Source organism: Dendrobates tinctorius, unplaced genomic scaffold, assembly GCF_039654945.1.
Source record: "Dendrobates tinctorius isolate UK_male_01 unplaced genomic scaffold, ASM3965494v1 ptg000250l, whole genome shotgun sequence".
Lineage (NCBI taxonomy): Eukaryota > Metazoa > Chordata > Amphibia > Anura > Dendrobatidae > Dendrobates > Dendrobates tinctorius.
In genome coordinates this window covers 48,275,689-48,293,879 of record NW_027361917.1, presented here as the reverse complement: position 1 = coordinate 48,293,879, position 18,191 = coordinate 48,275,689, and the positions used below count along the sequence as shown (strand labels likewise).

At 43.7% G+C, this 18,191-nt stretch overlaps 1 protein-coding gene across 1 annotated transcript in view; it reads right to left on the bottom strand.

Moving 5' to 3' along the window:
- The window catches only part of ADGB (androglobin), a 463,044-nt gene that overhangs the window by 285,102 nt on the left and 159,751 nt on the right, over positions 1-18,191 (bottom strand). The window contains exons 12-13 of the mRNA XM_073557676.1: positions 7,742-7,829; positions 6,352-6,493 (exon numbers count right to left, since the gene is read on the bottom strand). Coding sequence (XP_073413777.1) covers positions 6,352-6,493; positions 7,742-7,829 — 230 coding nt within the window. The remainder of the gene's footprint in view (positions 1-6,351; positions 6,494-7,741; positions 7,830-18,191) is intronic.

Sequence of the window (18,191 nt, the reverse complement as noted above, 5' to 3'; positions counted from 1 at the left end):
AGTGCTATAGAAGCTGTCAGCGCTGCATGTATTTTACACTGACCTGAGATACATCCTGGTCATCACTGTGCATGACAGGAAGTCTCTCAGGTCTGGAGATCGCTATCGGGTCTCTGATCTAAAGGAAGCATCTCATGCTAGAAACACACATATAGAGTAGTTTTCACAATATGTCTTACTAGTATTTATTGTTAGAAAAAAATACATTGTTAATGTATATGTTGTAATTTACTCATTCTTTAGTAAACTAAAAATTATAATTTATGCATTCATATTTAATTCTATACAATTAAATTCTATATCAATTCAGCAATTTAATTAATTTAATGAAACGCAATGGAAGCAAAAAATTTTCCCTTCCAGCTTGCCTGCGAGTATTTAATAAAATCAAAGTTATTTTTTCATTAATTATCAAATTAATCTAGCCTTCAGTGATGTAAAAGAAAAGAACAATTTTGGGATACCGTCTTTAGCTCTCATGTTAAATTAATATGTGACACAACGAAGTAGCAAGCGCAGCTTGTCATTTACAAAACAAAGTGTCATCACATATGAGTCATAAAATTCAAGCAGCACATGAGTCATCTCTAATTCGACCAGGCACTAAGATTCAAACTACAAATTTCCATTTTAAAAAACATAAAAAAAATATATGGTATATCCTCTTCATGCAGGGAAACACAAAGCTATCTTGCAAGTAACATTCTGACTCAATGACAGCTCAAGGTTGTAGTGTATGTTGCAGAATAGTAATGATGAATGTCTGAATAGCATTAATGATGAAAGATGCTTGTCTGGGCACATTATTCCTAGGATATAAGTGACGTATACAGAATTAGAGGAGACCTGCATATTATTTGCTCTGACTAGTAGATTTCTATTCTACATACTGCAGCTTAGAATTCATATTAAATGTTTTTTTTATCAGTGTAGTTAAAGCTAATTTATTGTGAAAAATAAAAACTTTACTTTGCTGTTAAGGGAATCTGTCAGCAGTTTTTTTTTTTTTTTTACACCTAATCTGAGAGCAGCATAAGGTTGAGACAGAGACCTCGATTCCAACAATAGGTCACTCACTGGGCTGTATCTTGTATACTTTAAAAATTCACATGAGCTCTGCATAACCATGCCCATACCATTGATTGGCAGTTTACTGCATATGCACAGGTACACAGAAAGCTGCCAGCCAGTTATGTGGGCCAGGATGTACAGTGTTTAGCATTGAGAAAACTGATAGATGTGACACTGAGTCACCTCTCATGGACAAGCCATGAGATGGGATAGTCAAGTAGTCGAAGGTCAGAAGCCATGAGGGTACGTCATAAACAGAAAGAAAAGCCAAAGGCATAGTCAGGTAACGTTCCGAGTTCAGAATAGAAGGAGATAGCAGATCGAAGCAGTTAAACAGATGGATGGTCAGAATGAGGTCTAAGGTCAGGCAACGGAAGATCAACAAACAGAATACAAGTGACAGTAGCTGAATGTACATCAGGTAGAGGTTTGGGAGAAACAGCCCAGTTAAATAGCCGGGCAATCACCTGGGACAATAAACACCTGGAAACAGCCAGCAGTTCCCAGGCTCACGTTGGACGGCAGAGCTGTCAATCAACACACCGACAGCTCAGCATACCCCTGCACCAGACTGAATGACTGAGCTGTTAATCAAAGTACTGACAGCTTCAGCAAACCCCTGTACCAGATTGGACGGCTGAGATGTCAGCAACTGCATCCCAGACACACTGAGATGTGGAACCGTGACAGTAGATTTACATCAGATAAAACATTTATATATTTGTGTGCAGCTCTTCTCTTCAAAGATCAATTTTCTTGACTTGTTATAATTTTGTGCCATTCTGAAATTCAAATTTTCACAATGCTCTTTATAACATGAAGTTGTGACGATTGTCAGCTGTTGTGAAAGTACTACTTCCAGCAGGCTGGTAAACGTATTCCCACAACAGGTGGAGTGTTGCAGACTGCTGTGCCAATATTGCTATAACCAAATCAAGATTTTATTAGAAAACAAATTGCCTTAACCCCTTAACGACTGTCGATACGCCTTTTAACGGCGGCGGTTAAGGGTAATTATTCCTCAGCGCCGCTTTTTAATGGTGTTGAGAAATAAGTGTAGAGCACCCCTAGCATCAGATTTTCTCTGGGGGTTCGGCAGCTTAGACCCCAGAGAACATGATTTGGGTCAGAAAAAAAACGAACACCTTAAGCCAGATTTCCCATTTAATTTCTCCCTCCTCGGATGTGATCTAGCAAAACAGAGGAGAGAGAAATGGGGTCCCCCTGTACCTCTAATGTCCCTGGATCCTCCTGCATCCCCGGTGATGTCCTCCAGCTGTCGGCATCTTCTTTCGGGAAGAAAATGGTGGGCGCATGCGCACTGCACCCGCTAACATCTGCCATCCAGCACCCGGCAACAATAGGAAATTTTTCAATTAGTTCATTTTGGCCATTGTAATACACCCTATCACAGTGATTAAAATAAAAAAAATAGTAAATCAATCCCCCTTTATCACCCCTTTCGTTAGGTAAAAATAATAAAATAAAAAAAAGTATTTATATCCAATTTTCCATTAGGGTTATGGTTGGGGCTAATGTTAGAGCTAAGGTTAGGGTTGGGGTTATAGCTAGGGTTAGGGTTATAATTGGGGTTATAGTTAGGGTTGGGGCTAAGATTAGGGTTGGGATTAGGGTTGTGCTGGGGTTAGGGTTGTGGTGTTGGGGTTACAGTTGTAGTTAGGGTGTGTTGGTGTTAGGGTAGGGATTAGGGCTGTTTTAGGGCTGGAGTTAGAATTGGGGGGTTTCCACTGTTTAGGTACATCAGGGGGTCTCCAAACGCGACTTGGCGCTCAACACTGATTCCAGACAATTTTAAGTTCAAAAAGTCAAACAGTGCTCCCTCCCTTCTGTGCATTGCCATGCGCCCAAACAGTGGCTTTCCCCGACATACGGGGTATCGGCGCACTCAGGAGAAATTGCACAACAAATTACGTCATTCATTTCCCTTGTGAAAATGAAAAAGTTTGGTTCCAAAGTAAATTTTTGTGAAAAAGTAAAATGTTCATTTTTTCCTTCCACATTGCTTTAGTTCTTATGAAGCACCTTTTCGGCATCTTGAGGGGTGTAGTTTTTAGAATGGTGACACTTTTGGGTATTTTCTGTCATATTGACCCCCTAAATTCGCTTCAAATGTGAGGTGGTCCCAAAAAAAATGGTTTTGTAAATTTTGTTGGAAAAATAAGAAATCGCTGGTCAACTTTTCACCTTTATAATGTCCTAACAAAAAAAAAATAATGTTTCCAAAATTGTGATGTTGTAAAGTAGACATGTGGAAAATGTTATTTATTAACTATTTTGTGCGATATGACTCTCTGATTTAAGGGCAAAAAAATTAAAAGTTTGAAAATTGCAAAATTATCAAACTTTTTGCCAAATTTCCATTTTTTTAAAAAATAAATGCAAGTCATATCGAAGAAATTTTACCACTGACTTGAAATACAAAACAACAATCTCAGAATCAGTGGGATCTGTTGAAGCGTTCCAAAGCTATTACCTCAAAGTGACAGAGGTCAGAATTGTAAAAATTGGCTTGGTCATTAAGTACCAAATTGGCTCTGTCACTAAGGGGTTAAAAACACTGCTAGGGTAAGATAATTAAAAGGGTTGTCCGCTACTTGGACAACCCCTTATCAATCACCACAGTTCCCCCATGAAAAATAATAACAGCTATACTTGCCTCTGATGCAGGTGTCGTTTAAGCAATGTTGGAGCCTGCTCACGGGGCTCATGTGACATTATTATGTAATGCAAGCCCTGCAGCCAATCAGCAGCCATTTCCCGATCACTTTGTTCAGACAAAACTGACACCCGGAAGCAGTCAGAGACCAGAAGCAGCTCTCAATTTTTCCAGGTGTCAGTTTTTTCTAAAGTAAGTGAAAGGGAAGTGGCTGCTGATTGGCTGCAGTGCTCTCATCTCCCAAGGAGAGCAGACGCCATTGCTGGAATGATGAGCACACCAGAGGAGAGTATAGCTGCTATTTTGCGTGTTTTATGTGATAGAACTATGGTTATTGAGATATGGAATGTCTGTGTAGTAACATAGTATTTAAAGTTGAAGGGAGACTTTAAGTCCATCTAGTTCAACCCATAGCCTAACATGTTGATCCAGAGGAAGGCAAAAAAAACCATGAGGCAAACACTAAGCTCCACATTGGGGGAAAAAAAAATTCCTTCCCGACTCCACATACGGCAATCAGAATAGTTCCCTGGATAACCCCCTTTAAGTTATTTTAGCTCTATAAATTTATGTATCTGTCTGCTTCTGCAGCTCATATCAGCAGGGAGAAAGTAAGCAACTTCAGTAATTTAAGTCTCTTCTTACTTAGTTTAAAAACAAATTGTGTATCAGTTCAGCAACTTCATTTAATGAAAATTCAGTAGCATGATAAAAATCCTCCCATCCAGTTTCCATGTTAGTATTTCATAAGATCAAAGTTTTTTTCACTATTAATTATCAAATACATCTGACCTTCAGTTCTTGTGTTTATTTTATATGTGACAAAATGAAGTACAAGAGCCACTTGTCAGTTTCAAAACAAATTAATAAGGTTAATGGGATTATCCAGGACTATATATTTTTCTTTTTTTACTATGGGCTCAAGAACTAACAGGCAGGTCGTGGCTACATACCTGCCTGTTGTGCCGGCGCTGATATCTACTAGCACTGATATCTCATAGACAGAGTAGCAACTTCTCATCCACACTGCTCTACTGACGGGGTGTCACTGTCGACGTTATACTGACTGACACCCAGCTCCCTGCTGCTTAACTGCAAAGAGCCAGCTCTCAATCAGTATGATGTTGCCCCTCATGCCCCATCGACAGAGCAGCCCGAAAGAGGAAGAGCTGCTCTATTGACAAGGAACAGCTGAAGCGTCGACAGGACTGCTTTGAGCCGGCACAAGTAATTGTCTCTGTTAAAAATGACCTACCTGTTAGGTTTTAGGCCAATAGTAAAAAGAATACAATAGTCCTGGACAACTTTTTTAAGAAACAGCATAAATAATATGGGTACAATTCATCAAGTCGGTCCTGATTAATGAAGAAGAGCAACTATGAGAAAGTCGCAAAATGTAGGTGCAGTCCAACGTTAAACCAAAAGTTGGTGACTTTTCAGAGTAGTTTCACAAGAATTCTGACGTAAAAGCTTTGATGTATTGGGCCCTTTTTTAAAAATTTTATTTGACAAAACATGAATTTACACTCGGGGTGCATATTCTAAGAGACAAATAAATAATTAATAATTTAAAGCTTCAAACTTGCAACACACTCACCATTGAACTACGTCAACCCCAGGATTACCATATTTTGCCCTTCCTGCCCATTCAAACTCTGTGCAAGTGAGTGTCAGAGACAGTAGATTCAAACTTTACCATAAAAATCATCATGTGAAAAGAAATAGCAGGACTTGAGTAGTATCAGAGAAGAAGAAAAGTGAGGTGAGGTTTACATTGCATTACCCAACAAAGCAGAAATAAAGTAATAACCACAATACAACACTAAACAGTATTAGTAGCAAAACAGATATTGAAGTGATGACAAATACACAGTTAGTCTTATATGTACATGTGATATACATTCATTTTATAGACAAGTGCTTTCCAAACCTGGAGATTTATTTGTGCTGTTAACAAAGCAAGAGTCAATAAAAAGTAAGAAGTTACACCATAAAGATGATAGGAAATATATATTAGATCTGATTTCTATTAGTGATGAGCAAGTATACTCCTTACTCAAGATTTCCCGAGCATGCTCGGGTGGTCTCCGAGTATTTGGATGTGCTTGGAGATTTAGTTTCTGTCGCCTTAGCTCCTTAGCTGCATGATTTGCGGCTGCTAGACAGCCTGAATACATGTGGGGATTTCCAAACAAACAGGCAACTCCCACATGTATTCAGGCTGGCTAGCTGCTGCAAATCATGCAGCTAAGGCAACGGAAACTAAATCTCCGAGCATGCCCAAATACTCGGAGATCACCCAAGCATGTTCGGGAAATCTCGAGTAATGAGTATACTCGCTCATCACTACTTTCTATCAATACCATTGCCTCTCTTTGTAATAGTGCTTTTAAATGACCTGCAATACCGGGCACAGGCTACGAGCAAGCGGCAGTGGTTCTGGAAAAAAGAACCTCTCTTCTCTGATCCTAGAAAACCATGCTTTAGTATTACCGTATATGGGAGGCATATATACAATCAAATTATTTTCACATTTTTTACTGTGATTTGCACATGTCTTCTTTAAAAATTCAAAATATTTATTTTAGGAAAATTATTATTACCCAAGTTTCCCTTCCAGCATTCATTCCAAAATGTTCTTTGATATCTGTGTTACTTTTCTGGGTCATCTCTTCTGCTTCATCAACAGATGCTAAGCTTGATGTCACGAGAGAACTACTTCTTGAGGTTGTACTTACGATTTGTCTAAATCGTGAATTACAAAGGAAAAAAAACAGGTATGAGGTTTATACTAAGGTAAAGAAGCTCATACACACATCCAGGGGATATTCACATTTCATTAAGCGATGGCATATGGCTAGTATATGATATCCAGAGACATACTGATAGGGAATTTAGATGGTGAGTCCCGATGGGGACAGTGATAACGATTTCTAGAAAGAGCTGTGGAATTAATAGTGCTATTTAAGTAATATTGCTTGACCTTTGAGATCCCCACTGATCCTAAGAATGAAGGGGCCGGGGGGGCTGCTTCCCAGCTTTTCATCTGCACGTTCTCAATTACCTCTCTCCAGTGTAGCTCCATTAAAGTGAATGAGGTCAGCTGCGAGAGTGCTGCCGTTCAGTGAAAATTGTGGCATCGGTGGATTCCCAGAGGTCGGACCCACTAAGTGATGCCATAAAATATACATGGCTGCAATAATGGAGCAAAACTCTGTATTTTAGAGGGAAATAGTGAATTTTTATGGACATAAGTTGTGTCCATTTTGAAGGTGACAGACGGCTTCAATATGTTGATTTTCATAAAACTTAAAGCTTAATCATCATTTTAAATTTTTATTTCATAAAGTGATAGTACACATAAAAATAAGCTCCTTTGTAATATATCTTAGACAAATTTGCTTCTTTCTCTGCCAAAATTGATCAGTCATTAACAAAATTCTCAATTCTGATGTATAATCAGCATTCAGTAAAGATAGACTCTCCCATTACTGAGATAGGTGATGGCAGCGGCTACTGATGAGATTCTATGTAAACGGGAGGAAGAGGAGGAGGAGGAAGGAGCTCTGCCTGTAGCTCCTCCTTCCTTCCGCCTATATTTTGGCAGCAAAAGAAGCACATTTTTCTAATAATATATATTACAAAGTTTTTTTATTTTCACGTGAACTTTTAATTTATGAAATAAAAATTAAGACGATGGTTTTGCTTTAAGTATATTATGTAATTTAGGGCACCATTCAAAAAATATTACAAAGTTTACCCAAATAGACTGACATGCTGAATCTCACAGTTCTTAAATAACATTTCTCAAAAGAATAATGTGATTTGTTGGCCTTACTACATGTACAGTTAGTTTATATAATACGACACGACATGGGAAAACATATGTTTAGAACACTGCGTAATAACACGTAGAATGAATAGAAGGAGAGAAATCACGGCATATAGTTTAGGTTTTGACAATGCGACAAGAAGACAAAGTTTTGCACGTACCCTTCGGACGGTACAGAGAGTGGATTCATTCGAAAGTTAAGAAATGGGGTGGTGATCTCCACAAACTCAGCTTTCTTCTCAACTGGTTCTGTGATTGAAAATATTTTGCAAATAGAATTTTGTGTTATTTAAATAGCTTTATAGTTTACTTTTGCCCTTTCAAAAGCAAGAATGCCCACAACAATTTTTTTCTTTTCAGAATGACATATTGTAAAAGCGATAAACTTCCCTGCCGACTGCCTTCAAAAACTGTGTGCAAGGTTATCTAGATCTATCTACAGTGGGTATGAAAAGTATTCAGACCCTTTTAAATTTTTCATTCTTTGTTTCATTGCAGCCATTTGGTAAATTCAAAAAAAGTTATTTTTTCTCATTAATGTGCACTCAGCACCCCATCTTGTCTGAAAAAAATAGAAATGTAGAAATTTATGCAAATTTATTTATTCAGACCCTTTGCTCAGACACTCCTATTTAAGTCACATGTGTAACGAGGAGCAACATATTTCAACTGTTTGTCACCTCAGGACCTCAGGAGAATCGGACAAAGAAAAAAGTAGGCATCACAATCATAGGACATTGGTAGATCATATACAGTCATGGCCGAAAGTATTGGCACCCTTGAAATTGTTTCTGAAAATGAAGTATTTCTCCAGAAAAATTTTGCAATTACACGTTTGGTTATACACATTTTATTTTCTCTGTGTGTATTTAAACCACGGGAAAAAAGGCAAAATGGACATAATTTCACGCAAAACCCTCAAAAACGGGCAAGACAAAATTGTTGGCACTTGTCCAAAATTGTTGATAAACAACTTTGCTTCAAACATGTGAAAAAATGTACTTACAAAGTTCCCCGATGTCTCCAGCCTCTGTGAATAGCAGCTATGTGCACACAAAAGCAGAATTTTCCTGAGCAAAAGGATCCCAGGAAATCCGCATTTTTATTTTTCACGCTTTTGTCGCTTTTTTGTGCATCTTTTGCGTGGTTTATTCACTTTTTTAGTTGAAAATGCGGATTTTTCCGCAAAATTAATGAACATGCTGCGGTTTTTTTTGCAGAAAAAACGCATCATGTGCACAAAAATTGCGGAAAAAACACTTAAAAAAAGCGAAAAGAACGCAAATGTGTGAACACAGCCTAAAGTACTGCTATTTACAGACACCGGGTAATGGCGACAACTCATGAGAGCTGCTGGCTCAACACCGCATTTATCGGGAGCCAGAGGCTCTGATGAGAGTTGTCCTCATCACCCGGCACCTATGAATAGCAGTACATTACTTTGCTGTTCACGGACACTAGAGCTGGATGCGAGGAACATGGACTACATCAGAGAAGCTATGTGGGAACATTTTTGATAATAAATTGGTAAAGAAGGGATGGTGTGGGAAAGTCTTTATTCAAATAAAGTATTTTTTTCTGTGTGTGTGGTTTTCTTTTTTGATTACTTGGTTAGTAATGGGGGGTGTGATAGACACTGGGTCACACAGCGCACAGCCTGACTAGGAGTAACCTATGAAGGTTTGTTCTTAGAATGAAACTCCATAGGTTGCCTTAAAAAATGAGTGGATGTTGTGGGAACACCATGGATTAAGTTGGAGCCACGGGGTTTATCTCCCAGTAAATGGCATCCGTATACATACTGTTCTAAAAAAAAAACTATCATCCATTAAGACAAACTATGACAGGGAACTCTTGGCAATTAAGTGGGCTTTTGAATAGTGGCATCATTTTCTTGAAGGGGCAGTTCATCCAGTCATGGTAATCACTGATCATAAATATTTTTTACATTTAGAATCTGGTAAGAATGTGACGAAGCATCTGATGCCTAGACAGGCAAAATGGTTATTGTTCTTCACCAGTTTTTTGTGATGTATAGGCCAGGAAATAAGAATGCTAAGGCAGATGCCATATCCCATTGCTTTCCTGAGCGTGGAGATAATTGTGAACAGGTTCCTATACTACAGAAAGGGGTAGTTATTGCTGGTAATATTTAATTTCTGACCTTGAGAAAGATGTTGCAGACACTCAGGGGGACGCCCCTATTGCCTGTCCTTTAGGTAATCTGTTCATATCTGTGACTCGCCGCCTTAAAGTTATAAGTGAACATCGTGATTCGGTCTTGGCCAGACACCCTTGTGGTGAATCCACCACAGATTTCCTTCCCTGGCGTTTATGGTGGTCTGAGGAGGTGTTCAGGAGTATGTAGCTGCCTATAGTGTGTGGAGAATTCTAAGATCCCTCATACTTGTCCATCTGGGTAAATTAGGAAAGATGTGTATCTTTGTACCGTGTTAGCCAGTAGACAGAAAAATATTCATAATTGAGAGTCCTCAGTGGCTGATGCCTTTTAATGGCTAACTGAAAAGATGGTAACACATTGCAAGCTTTCAAGACTACTCAGACTACTACTGAGAGTGTCGTTTGACACTCTCAGTGCTGGAATGAATGTGTCGCATGGATTTATGTCTTTTTACATCAATTAAGGAATTTGCTCCTAAGACCTTGTGGGGGCATCACAACACATTAGAAGACCCCAATCAGAGGACAATAAAACATCCAGACTCCTTATCTATGAACTGGTCCAATATTTATGTTTCTCCCTATACCATAATGATAATTCTGATTCACGTCACTTGTCTTATCTATTGCATTTTTTCTGTGCTGTGTTGTGCATATTTATGTGATTCTTCAGATGTTGTATTAGTCAATGCCTGATGAAGAGACCTGAGTAGTCTCGAAAGCTTGCAATGTGTTACCATCTTTTCAGTTAGCCATTAAAAGGTATCAACCACTGAGGACTCAATTATGACTATTTTTCTGGGTAAATTAGTGATTTACTCGTATCTCCAGTTATTTTGGTTGTAGTGGACAGGTTCAGCAAGATGTTTAATCTCATTACTGTGTCCGCCTTACCCAACGTCTAGAGCGTGGTGCCAATTTTCATAAAAGAAATAATGAAATTACATGAGATTCCTACCGATATTGTTTCTTACAGAGGGATGCAATTTATTTCCAAATTTTGTAAAGTATTTTGCGCTGCGTTAGGGATCCATCTGTTGTTTTCCTCAACCTGTTCTCAGCTGTTCAGTGTTGGCCACTCCCTTCTTCTAGTGTATATGCAATATACTCATCTCTGGCTATCTGGAATACCAGTGTTAGTCTTAAACAGCCTGGTATGGAGTGGAGGTGTCAGTTGTTGGTAGAGGCGTTTGGAGTGTTGAACTGTGACTGTTGCTTGGTGTTTAAGCAGTGTGAAAAATCCTCATCCTCTCCTATTTGGTTTTCTTTCCTTTTATCCCCAGTGTTTCTCTCTGTTGTCTGTGAGTGTTGTGACAAAGTCACTGGCTTTGTAGAGGAAGGGAGGTACGTGTCACTGTGCTTACAGCGGTCAATGATATGAAACCAGTGTGTTTTTGTGCTTACTGCACACTATGTGCTGAGAAGCTGTGTACAGAGTTTTAATGGGCCGGTTTTATGTGAGCACCCACAGTCTGGGTGGGAAGGTGCTCACCGTACCCTTCTTCCCTGCAGGACCTGCAGGTGTTTGAGGACCTGAAGTGATGTCACGAGCACGTGACCAGCCATGTGGTATATAAATGGACCTGTGGTTCAGTCTGTGTGTGGTGCTGTGGGGAGAAGCTGTACTTCCCACAGAAGTAAGGACTGGGAGTGGTTTTCCCCAACAGTGTGCGGGAGGACCCCACATCAAGGAGGACTGTATGCTAAAATTTTAGTTTTGTTTTTTTCTCTCATGCCCAGAGGGCTGTGTTTTGTTTTCAACACCGTGGTTTATGCTGCATACAATAAAGCCACTGGTGCTTTACGTGCACTGGCTCCTGAGCCTACCTGAAGGCTTCTACCGAGCGTGACAGCCCCTCACACATGGTGTTTTGAATGCGGGCAGCGATCCAGGAACCCAGTTAGAGGATGTGGACAACCACATGTCCTGGGTGGAATCCGCCATCCAGCACTAGACGTCTAGCAACATGGAGGATCTGGTGAAACACTTCCTGAAGGGGCATCAGCAACACCAACTTGCTAGTCAACAGGAACAACTAGCGCAACAGGAGACGAATAAGCTGTTTGAACAGCAGCTTCAGAAATTTCATCAGCGGCAGCAACAGCAGCAGGAGGTGCTAACGCAACAAATGGAGCTCCTCAAGAGGTGGTTCTGGTAAGGCTGGCGGTCTCCTCATCTCCGTGAGAGTGATGCATACGCCCGGAAAACGGTAAGGCGAGCTATGCAGAAAATGACACCGGAGGATGATGTGGAAGCCTTCTTGACAATTATTGAGCTAGTGGTTGAACGGGAGAGACTTCTGCCGGAGCAGTGGGCAGAGGTATTGGCGCCATATCTGAAGAGAGAGCCCCAGAAGGCATATTATGACTTAGTCTTCCAGGATGCCAATGAGTATGGGAAGTGAAAAACTGAGATACTGGCATGCCTGGGCGTGACATTTCTGTAAGGGCTTAGCGAGTCCACTGCTGGGCATATTCTGGCAATAAACCACCTCGCTCACAGATGTTTGACTTGCTACACCTGGTTCAAAAGTGGCTGCAGCCAGAGTCGTCCACTCCGGCCCAGATAGTTGACCGTGTGGTCATGGACAGAATCATCCACTGCCTACCCAGGCCAATATAGACCTGGGTTTCCCTGGGCGACCCCCAGAATGCAGACGATCTGGTTGGACAGATTGAGAGGTACCAGGTGATGGAGAAATCCCTGGGGAGACCAGATGTTACTAGGTCCCTGTACTGGGATACCCAAAAGGGGACGGGCTCTCCAAAGAGGGTGGCTAGGCCCACAACTGGGGGATGCCCCAATCCTGCTGAGGGGACCTCTCAGACTGGGATGAAGGATGTGGTCTGTTGGCAGTGTCACAATCCTAGGCACGTAGCCACCCGATGTAATATAGCCCCGGAACCTATGGACTGCAGTCTCGGCAGACAGTACTTGTATTATGCTTACCCAGCTTGCAGTGTGGACTGTAAACCCGGCGACAGTCCCCAGTCATGTGCTGTCTCCATCAATGGGGTGAGGGTCCTCGGGCTGTTGGACTCTGGAAGTCTGGTAACACTAATCAATGCTGCACTGCCCCACCAGTTAATCCCCAATAAGTTGGTGGGTGTCTGCTGTATACACAGATGCCAAGGACTATCCTGTAGCCAGAGTAACCATGGGGACAGACTGTGGTGATAAGACCCATGAGGTTGGGATAGTGACAGACTTGATCCATCCCATCACACTGGGTCGTGATTTTTCTCTATTCTGGAACTTGTGGCAGAGGGGGCTGTACAGAGTGTCCCAACTAAAAGCCATTCCCCTCTGAAGGTAACTCCTTCAGGAGCAGAGGTAAAGGAGTTTCCCCTTTGTGTCTTCGCTGGAGAGGATGAGACTGTACCAGAGGAGCTCAGCTTTTCTGATTTAGAGGTGCTCAGAGAGGACTGCTCTGCTTGGAGACCTCAAGTTGAAATATATGCCTTTGAAAAGGTCACTGTATGTAATGGGGTTGCTCAAGAGCCGTGGCTGACACCAGGTTCCCTCATTTTGCAGTGACTAGCGAACCTCTGTATCAGGGTACCAAAATGAGGGGTGGAGAAGTTGTGGAACATTCGTTAGTTCTGACATTGTACTGGCAGAGGGTGCTAGATATGGCCCATGCACATATACTGGGTGGTCATCTAGGTGTATAGAAAACTCAGAAGAGGATACTGCAGAGATTTTATTGGCCATGTTGTTGCAGTGAGATTCTGAATTATTGTAGGTTCTGCCCTACCTGCCAGATAACTGCCCCTGTCTTTCACTTCAGAAGCCCCTTAGTACCATTGCCGGTGATAGAAATTCCCTTTGAAAAAATTGCTATGGATTTGATGGGTCCTCTTGTCAAGTCTGCACGCGGCCATCAATACATCTTGGTTGTCATGGATTATGGAACCTGATACCCCGAAGCAGTGCCACTGAGGAACTCTTCAGCTATGAGTATCATCCGGGAGCTGGTACACATCTTTGCCAGGACCGGTTTGCCAAGGACATTTTGACGACCAGGGAACACCGTTTATGAGCAAAGTGATGTGGGAGCTGTGCAGAGTCCTCCAAATCGCCAAGCTGCGAACCTCCGTGTACCATCCGCAGACCGATGGACTGGTGGAGCGCTTCAACAAGACCTTGAAGGTAATGCTCAAGAGGGTCATTGAGAAGGACGGTCAAGACTAGGACTATCTGCTCCCGTTCTTGCTCTTTTTCATCAGAGAAGTTCCACAGGCATCCACTGGGTTCTCGCCGTTTGAGTGTATGTATGGCTGACATCCACGAGGGCTCCTGGACATCACCAATGAAACCTGGGAAGCCGAAGTCACACCACACCGACGCATGATAGAGCATGTTACCCAGCTGCAGGAGAGGATGGCTCACGTAATGCCTATAGTGAAGGAACACCTGCTCCAGGCACAAGAGGCCCAAGCAAGGGTGTACAACCGATCAGCGAGGCTAAGGCAGATCCAGCCCGGGGACCGCGTGCTAGTACTCATACCGATGGTGGAGAGCAAGTTCCTGGCCAAGTGGCAAGGCCAGTATGAGATCGTGGAGTAACTAGGGGATGTGAACTATAAGGTACACCAGCCCGGTCGCAGGAAGCCATAATAGGTGTACCATGTGAACCTGCTCAAACCTTGGAGGGACCGTGAACCGCTGGAAGCTCCTTGCCTGGGGGCCTGTCCTGAAGTCAAGGTCGAGGAGGTCGTGATTGCAGAGACATTAACGCCAGCCCAGAAGCAACAATGTCGAGAACTGCTGAAGCAGGACCGTGATCTGTTCTCGGAATTGCCGGGGCGCACACAGGTCTGTGAACACGACATACTAACGGAGCCGCATATAAGGGTGAACCTAAAGCCCTACAGAAGCCCCGAAGCATGCCGGGAGATAATCTCACAAGAGGTGAAGAGGATGCTGGACCTCAGGGTAATAGAAGAATCAAACAGTGGCTGGTCAAGTCCCATCGTCCTTGTACCAAAGCCCAGTGGCGAGTGGCAGTTTTGTAACGACTACTGCAAGCTCAATAAGGTGACCAGTCTTGAAGGGTACCCAATGCCCAACGTGGATGAACTTATTGAGCGACTGGGGCCCGTGAGGTATATCACCACCCTCGACCTGACGAAGGGTTATTGGCAGATCCCCATGTCACAGATCGCCAAAGAGAAGATGGCCTTCTCGATGCCGGATGGTTGCTTCCATTACACCAGGATGCCATTCTGTCTGCAGGGAGCCCCTGCTACCTTCCAGAGGGCAATGGATCAGATCTTGGTGCCACATAGGAAGTATGCCGCAGCCTACTTGGATGATATCGTCATCTTCAGCCATGACTGGAGTTAGCACCTCCCAAAAGTACAGGCTATCCTTGATGCCCTGAGGAAAGTGGGTTCACCAATAAACACTAAGAAGTGTGCCATAGGAAAGGAGGAGTCCAGGTACTTGGGCTAAATCGTTGAGAGAGGTGTAATCAAGCCCCAATTGAATAAGAGAGGCAATCCAGGAGTGGCAGTAACCGCTTTCCAAGAAGCACGTAAGGGCATTTCTTGGGATTGTGGGGTATTACCAGCGGTTTATCCCGAACTTCGCCACGATTGCCGCACCGCTAATGGACCTCCTCGGGGGCGCCAGGCAGACAGTGACAAAATGGACTCCTGACACAGAGGGGGCATTTCAGGAATTCAAGCTGGCCCTGTGTAGGCATCTGGTTCTGGTTGCGCCAGACTTTAAGAAAGAATTTGTGTTGCAGACTGATGCTTCAGAAGCTGGATTAGGAGCAGTGCTCTCACAGAAAATAAACGGAGAAGAGCATGCCATCATGTAACTGACCCAAAAACTCTCTTCTTGAGAGAAGAATTATGCAATTGTGGAGGAGTGCTTGACCATAAAGTGGGCCATAGATACACTAAAGTACTACCTTCTAGACCGTACGTTCAAATTAATGTCAGACAATGTCCTGCTGAGATGGTTGCGTGAGAAAAAGGGTAAGAAGGCCAGGGTGATTAGGTGGTTTTTAGCCCCCTTCAGGACTTTTCATTTCATGTAGAACACAGGCCAGGGAAGTTACATGGCAACGTGGATGCCCTCTCCCAAATTACTTATCTAGTGTCTAATGGTGCCAAAACCCCCTGCTTCGGGCAGAGGAGGGGAATATGTGAAAGTCACTGGCTTTGTAGAGGAAGGGAGGTACATGTCACTGGGCTTTCAGCGGTCAGTGATATGAAACCAGAGTGTTTTTGTGCTTCCAGCACACTATGTGCTGAGAAGCCGTGTACAGAGTTTTAATGGGCTGGATTTATGTGAGCACCCGCAGTCTGGGTGGGAGGGTGCTCAGCGTACACTTCTTCCCTGCAGGTCCTGCAGGTTTTTGAAGACCTGCAGTGATATCACGATCATGTGACCAGCCATGTGATATATACCTGGACCTGTGGTTCAGTCTGTGTGTGGCGCTGTGTGGAGAAGCTGTACATCCCATAGAAGTAAGGACTGGGAATGGTTTTCCCCAACAGTGTGCAGGAGGACCCCACACCAAGGAGGACTGTATGCTAACATTTTTTTTTTTCTGTCGTGCCCAGTGGTCTATATTTCATTTTCAACATCGTGGTTTATGCTGCATATAATAAATCCACTGGTGCTTTACGTGCATGGGCTCCTGAGTCTACCTGAAGGCTTCTACCAAACGTAACAACCACTCACAGTGTATATTTGTATGTTTGGTATTTTCACTTATCCCTTCCTTGTTAGTCTTGTTGATGTATATACATGCACTATTGCTCTCCACTTTCCTGGGTTGGGAAGGGGACAGATATAAGGCCGATTCAGGAGTTCAGCAAGGTACATGGTCCCGGCATCTTCACCATTCAAAGTAATACGGGGAGCAGGAATAGCTAGGGTGCCCCTAGTGTTGGGGACAGGAAAGGAGCCCCTGGCCCTGAGTATTCTAACAGAATTGTGATACCAGCTGTAATCTTTACCTTGGCTGGTTATCAAAAATAGGGGTGACCCCAAGTTATTTTTTTAAATGTAATAGGTTTAAAAAGGTTAAAAACACACTTTAGTGAAAGGCACTAAAGGGTGCAACTTTATAATATTTAGGAGGTGGAAATTAATCTATGCTCTCACTCCTATGACAACTCTCCCTGAACTGCTTCTTGAGGACAATGTGCCAAGCATCGCGTCACCACATCCTACAATATATAAGACCACATGACGTGATGCAATCGACCAATCACATTAATGCCAGTAGCCAACATGGCTATGGCATTACCGTGTATGGGGGGATTCACCACATATTTATTGGCTGTCTATCAGTCCCAAAATATGCAGGGTGGGTGTTACCACGGCTGGTCAGGAGACAAATCTCCAGGAGTGGACCCTCTGGACTGTGGCACCGAGGGGCCCCGAGCGAGCTGCCAGGTGGAGCCGACCCCTATACAGAGATCGTTAGGAGCAGGCCCAGGGGTTCGGGTACCACGATAGCCGGTACCGAGAGGGGCGGCTCAGGATGGAATGGAGTAGGAGTGCGGGACTGAAGTGTAGACAACAGAGCGAGATCACTGGAGACTGGACCGGAGTAGGACTGCAGGACTGGAGCATACACAACAGGACGGAGCAGGAACACAGGAGGCAGGACTGGAGTAGAACTGTAGGACTGGAGTGTGGATAGCAGGATGGAGCAGAAACACCAGAGGCAGGACTGGAGTAGGATTGAAGGACTGGAGTGTGGATAGCAGGATAGAGCAGGAACACCGGAGGCTGGACTGGAGTAGGACTGAAGGACTGGAGTGTGGATAGCAGGATGGAGCAGGAACACCAGAGGCAGGACTGGAGGACTGGAGTGTAGATAGCAGGATGGAGCAGGAACACCGGAGACAGGACTGGAGTAGGACTGAAGGACTGGAGTGTGGATAGCAGGATGGAGCAGGAACACCAGAGGCAGGACTGGAGGACTGGAGTGTGGATAGCAGGATGGAGCAGGAAAACCAGAGGCAGGACTGGAGTGTAGATAGCAGGATGGAGCAGGAACACCGGAGACAGGACTGGAGTAGGACTGAAGGACTGGAGTGTGGATAGCAGGGTGGAGCAGGAACACCGGACTGCGGGGCTACTGCAGGGACCACAGAAGACAGGACTGCGAGACTGCAGAGAGCACACAAGGAAGCAGGGCCCAGTGTGCTAGCAAACACAACGATCAGGCGCCTCCCTCGGGGGGGGGACGGCCTGATATGGCCCTGTCAGGTCTGCCATTGGTCCGTAGGTGCTTCCGGGTCAGGGCATTGCCGGAGCACAAGCAACAGGAGGGAGGCGCGGCCGTGGCCTATGGCGCATGCGCATTGCATGCAGGGACCCCGTCAGCCGCGAGCCTGTCAAAGGGACCGCCGTGGCTATCGGGCGGCGGGTGGCTGCGGCGTGGGAGCGGAGGC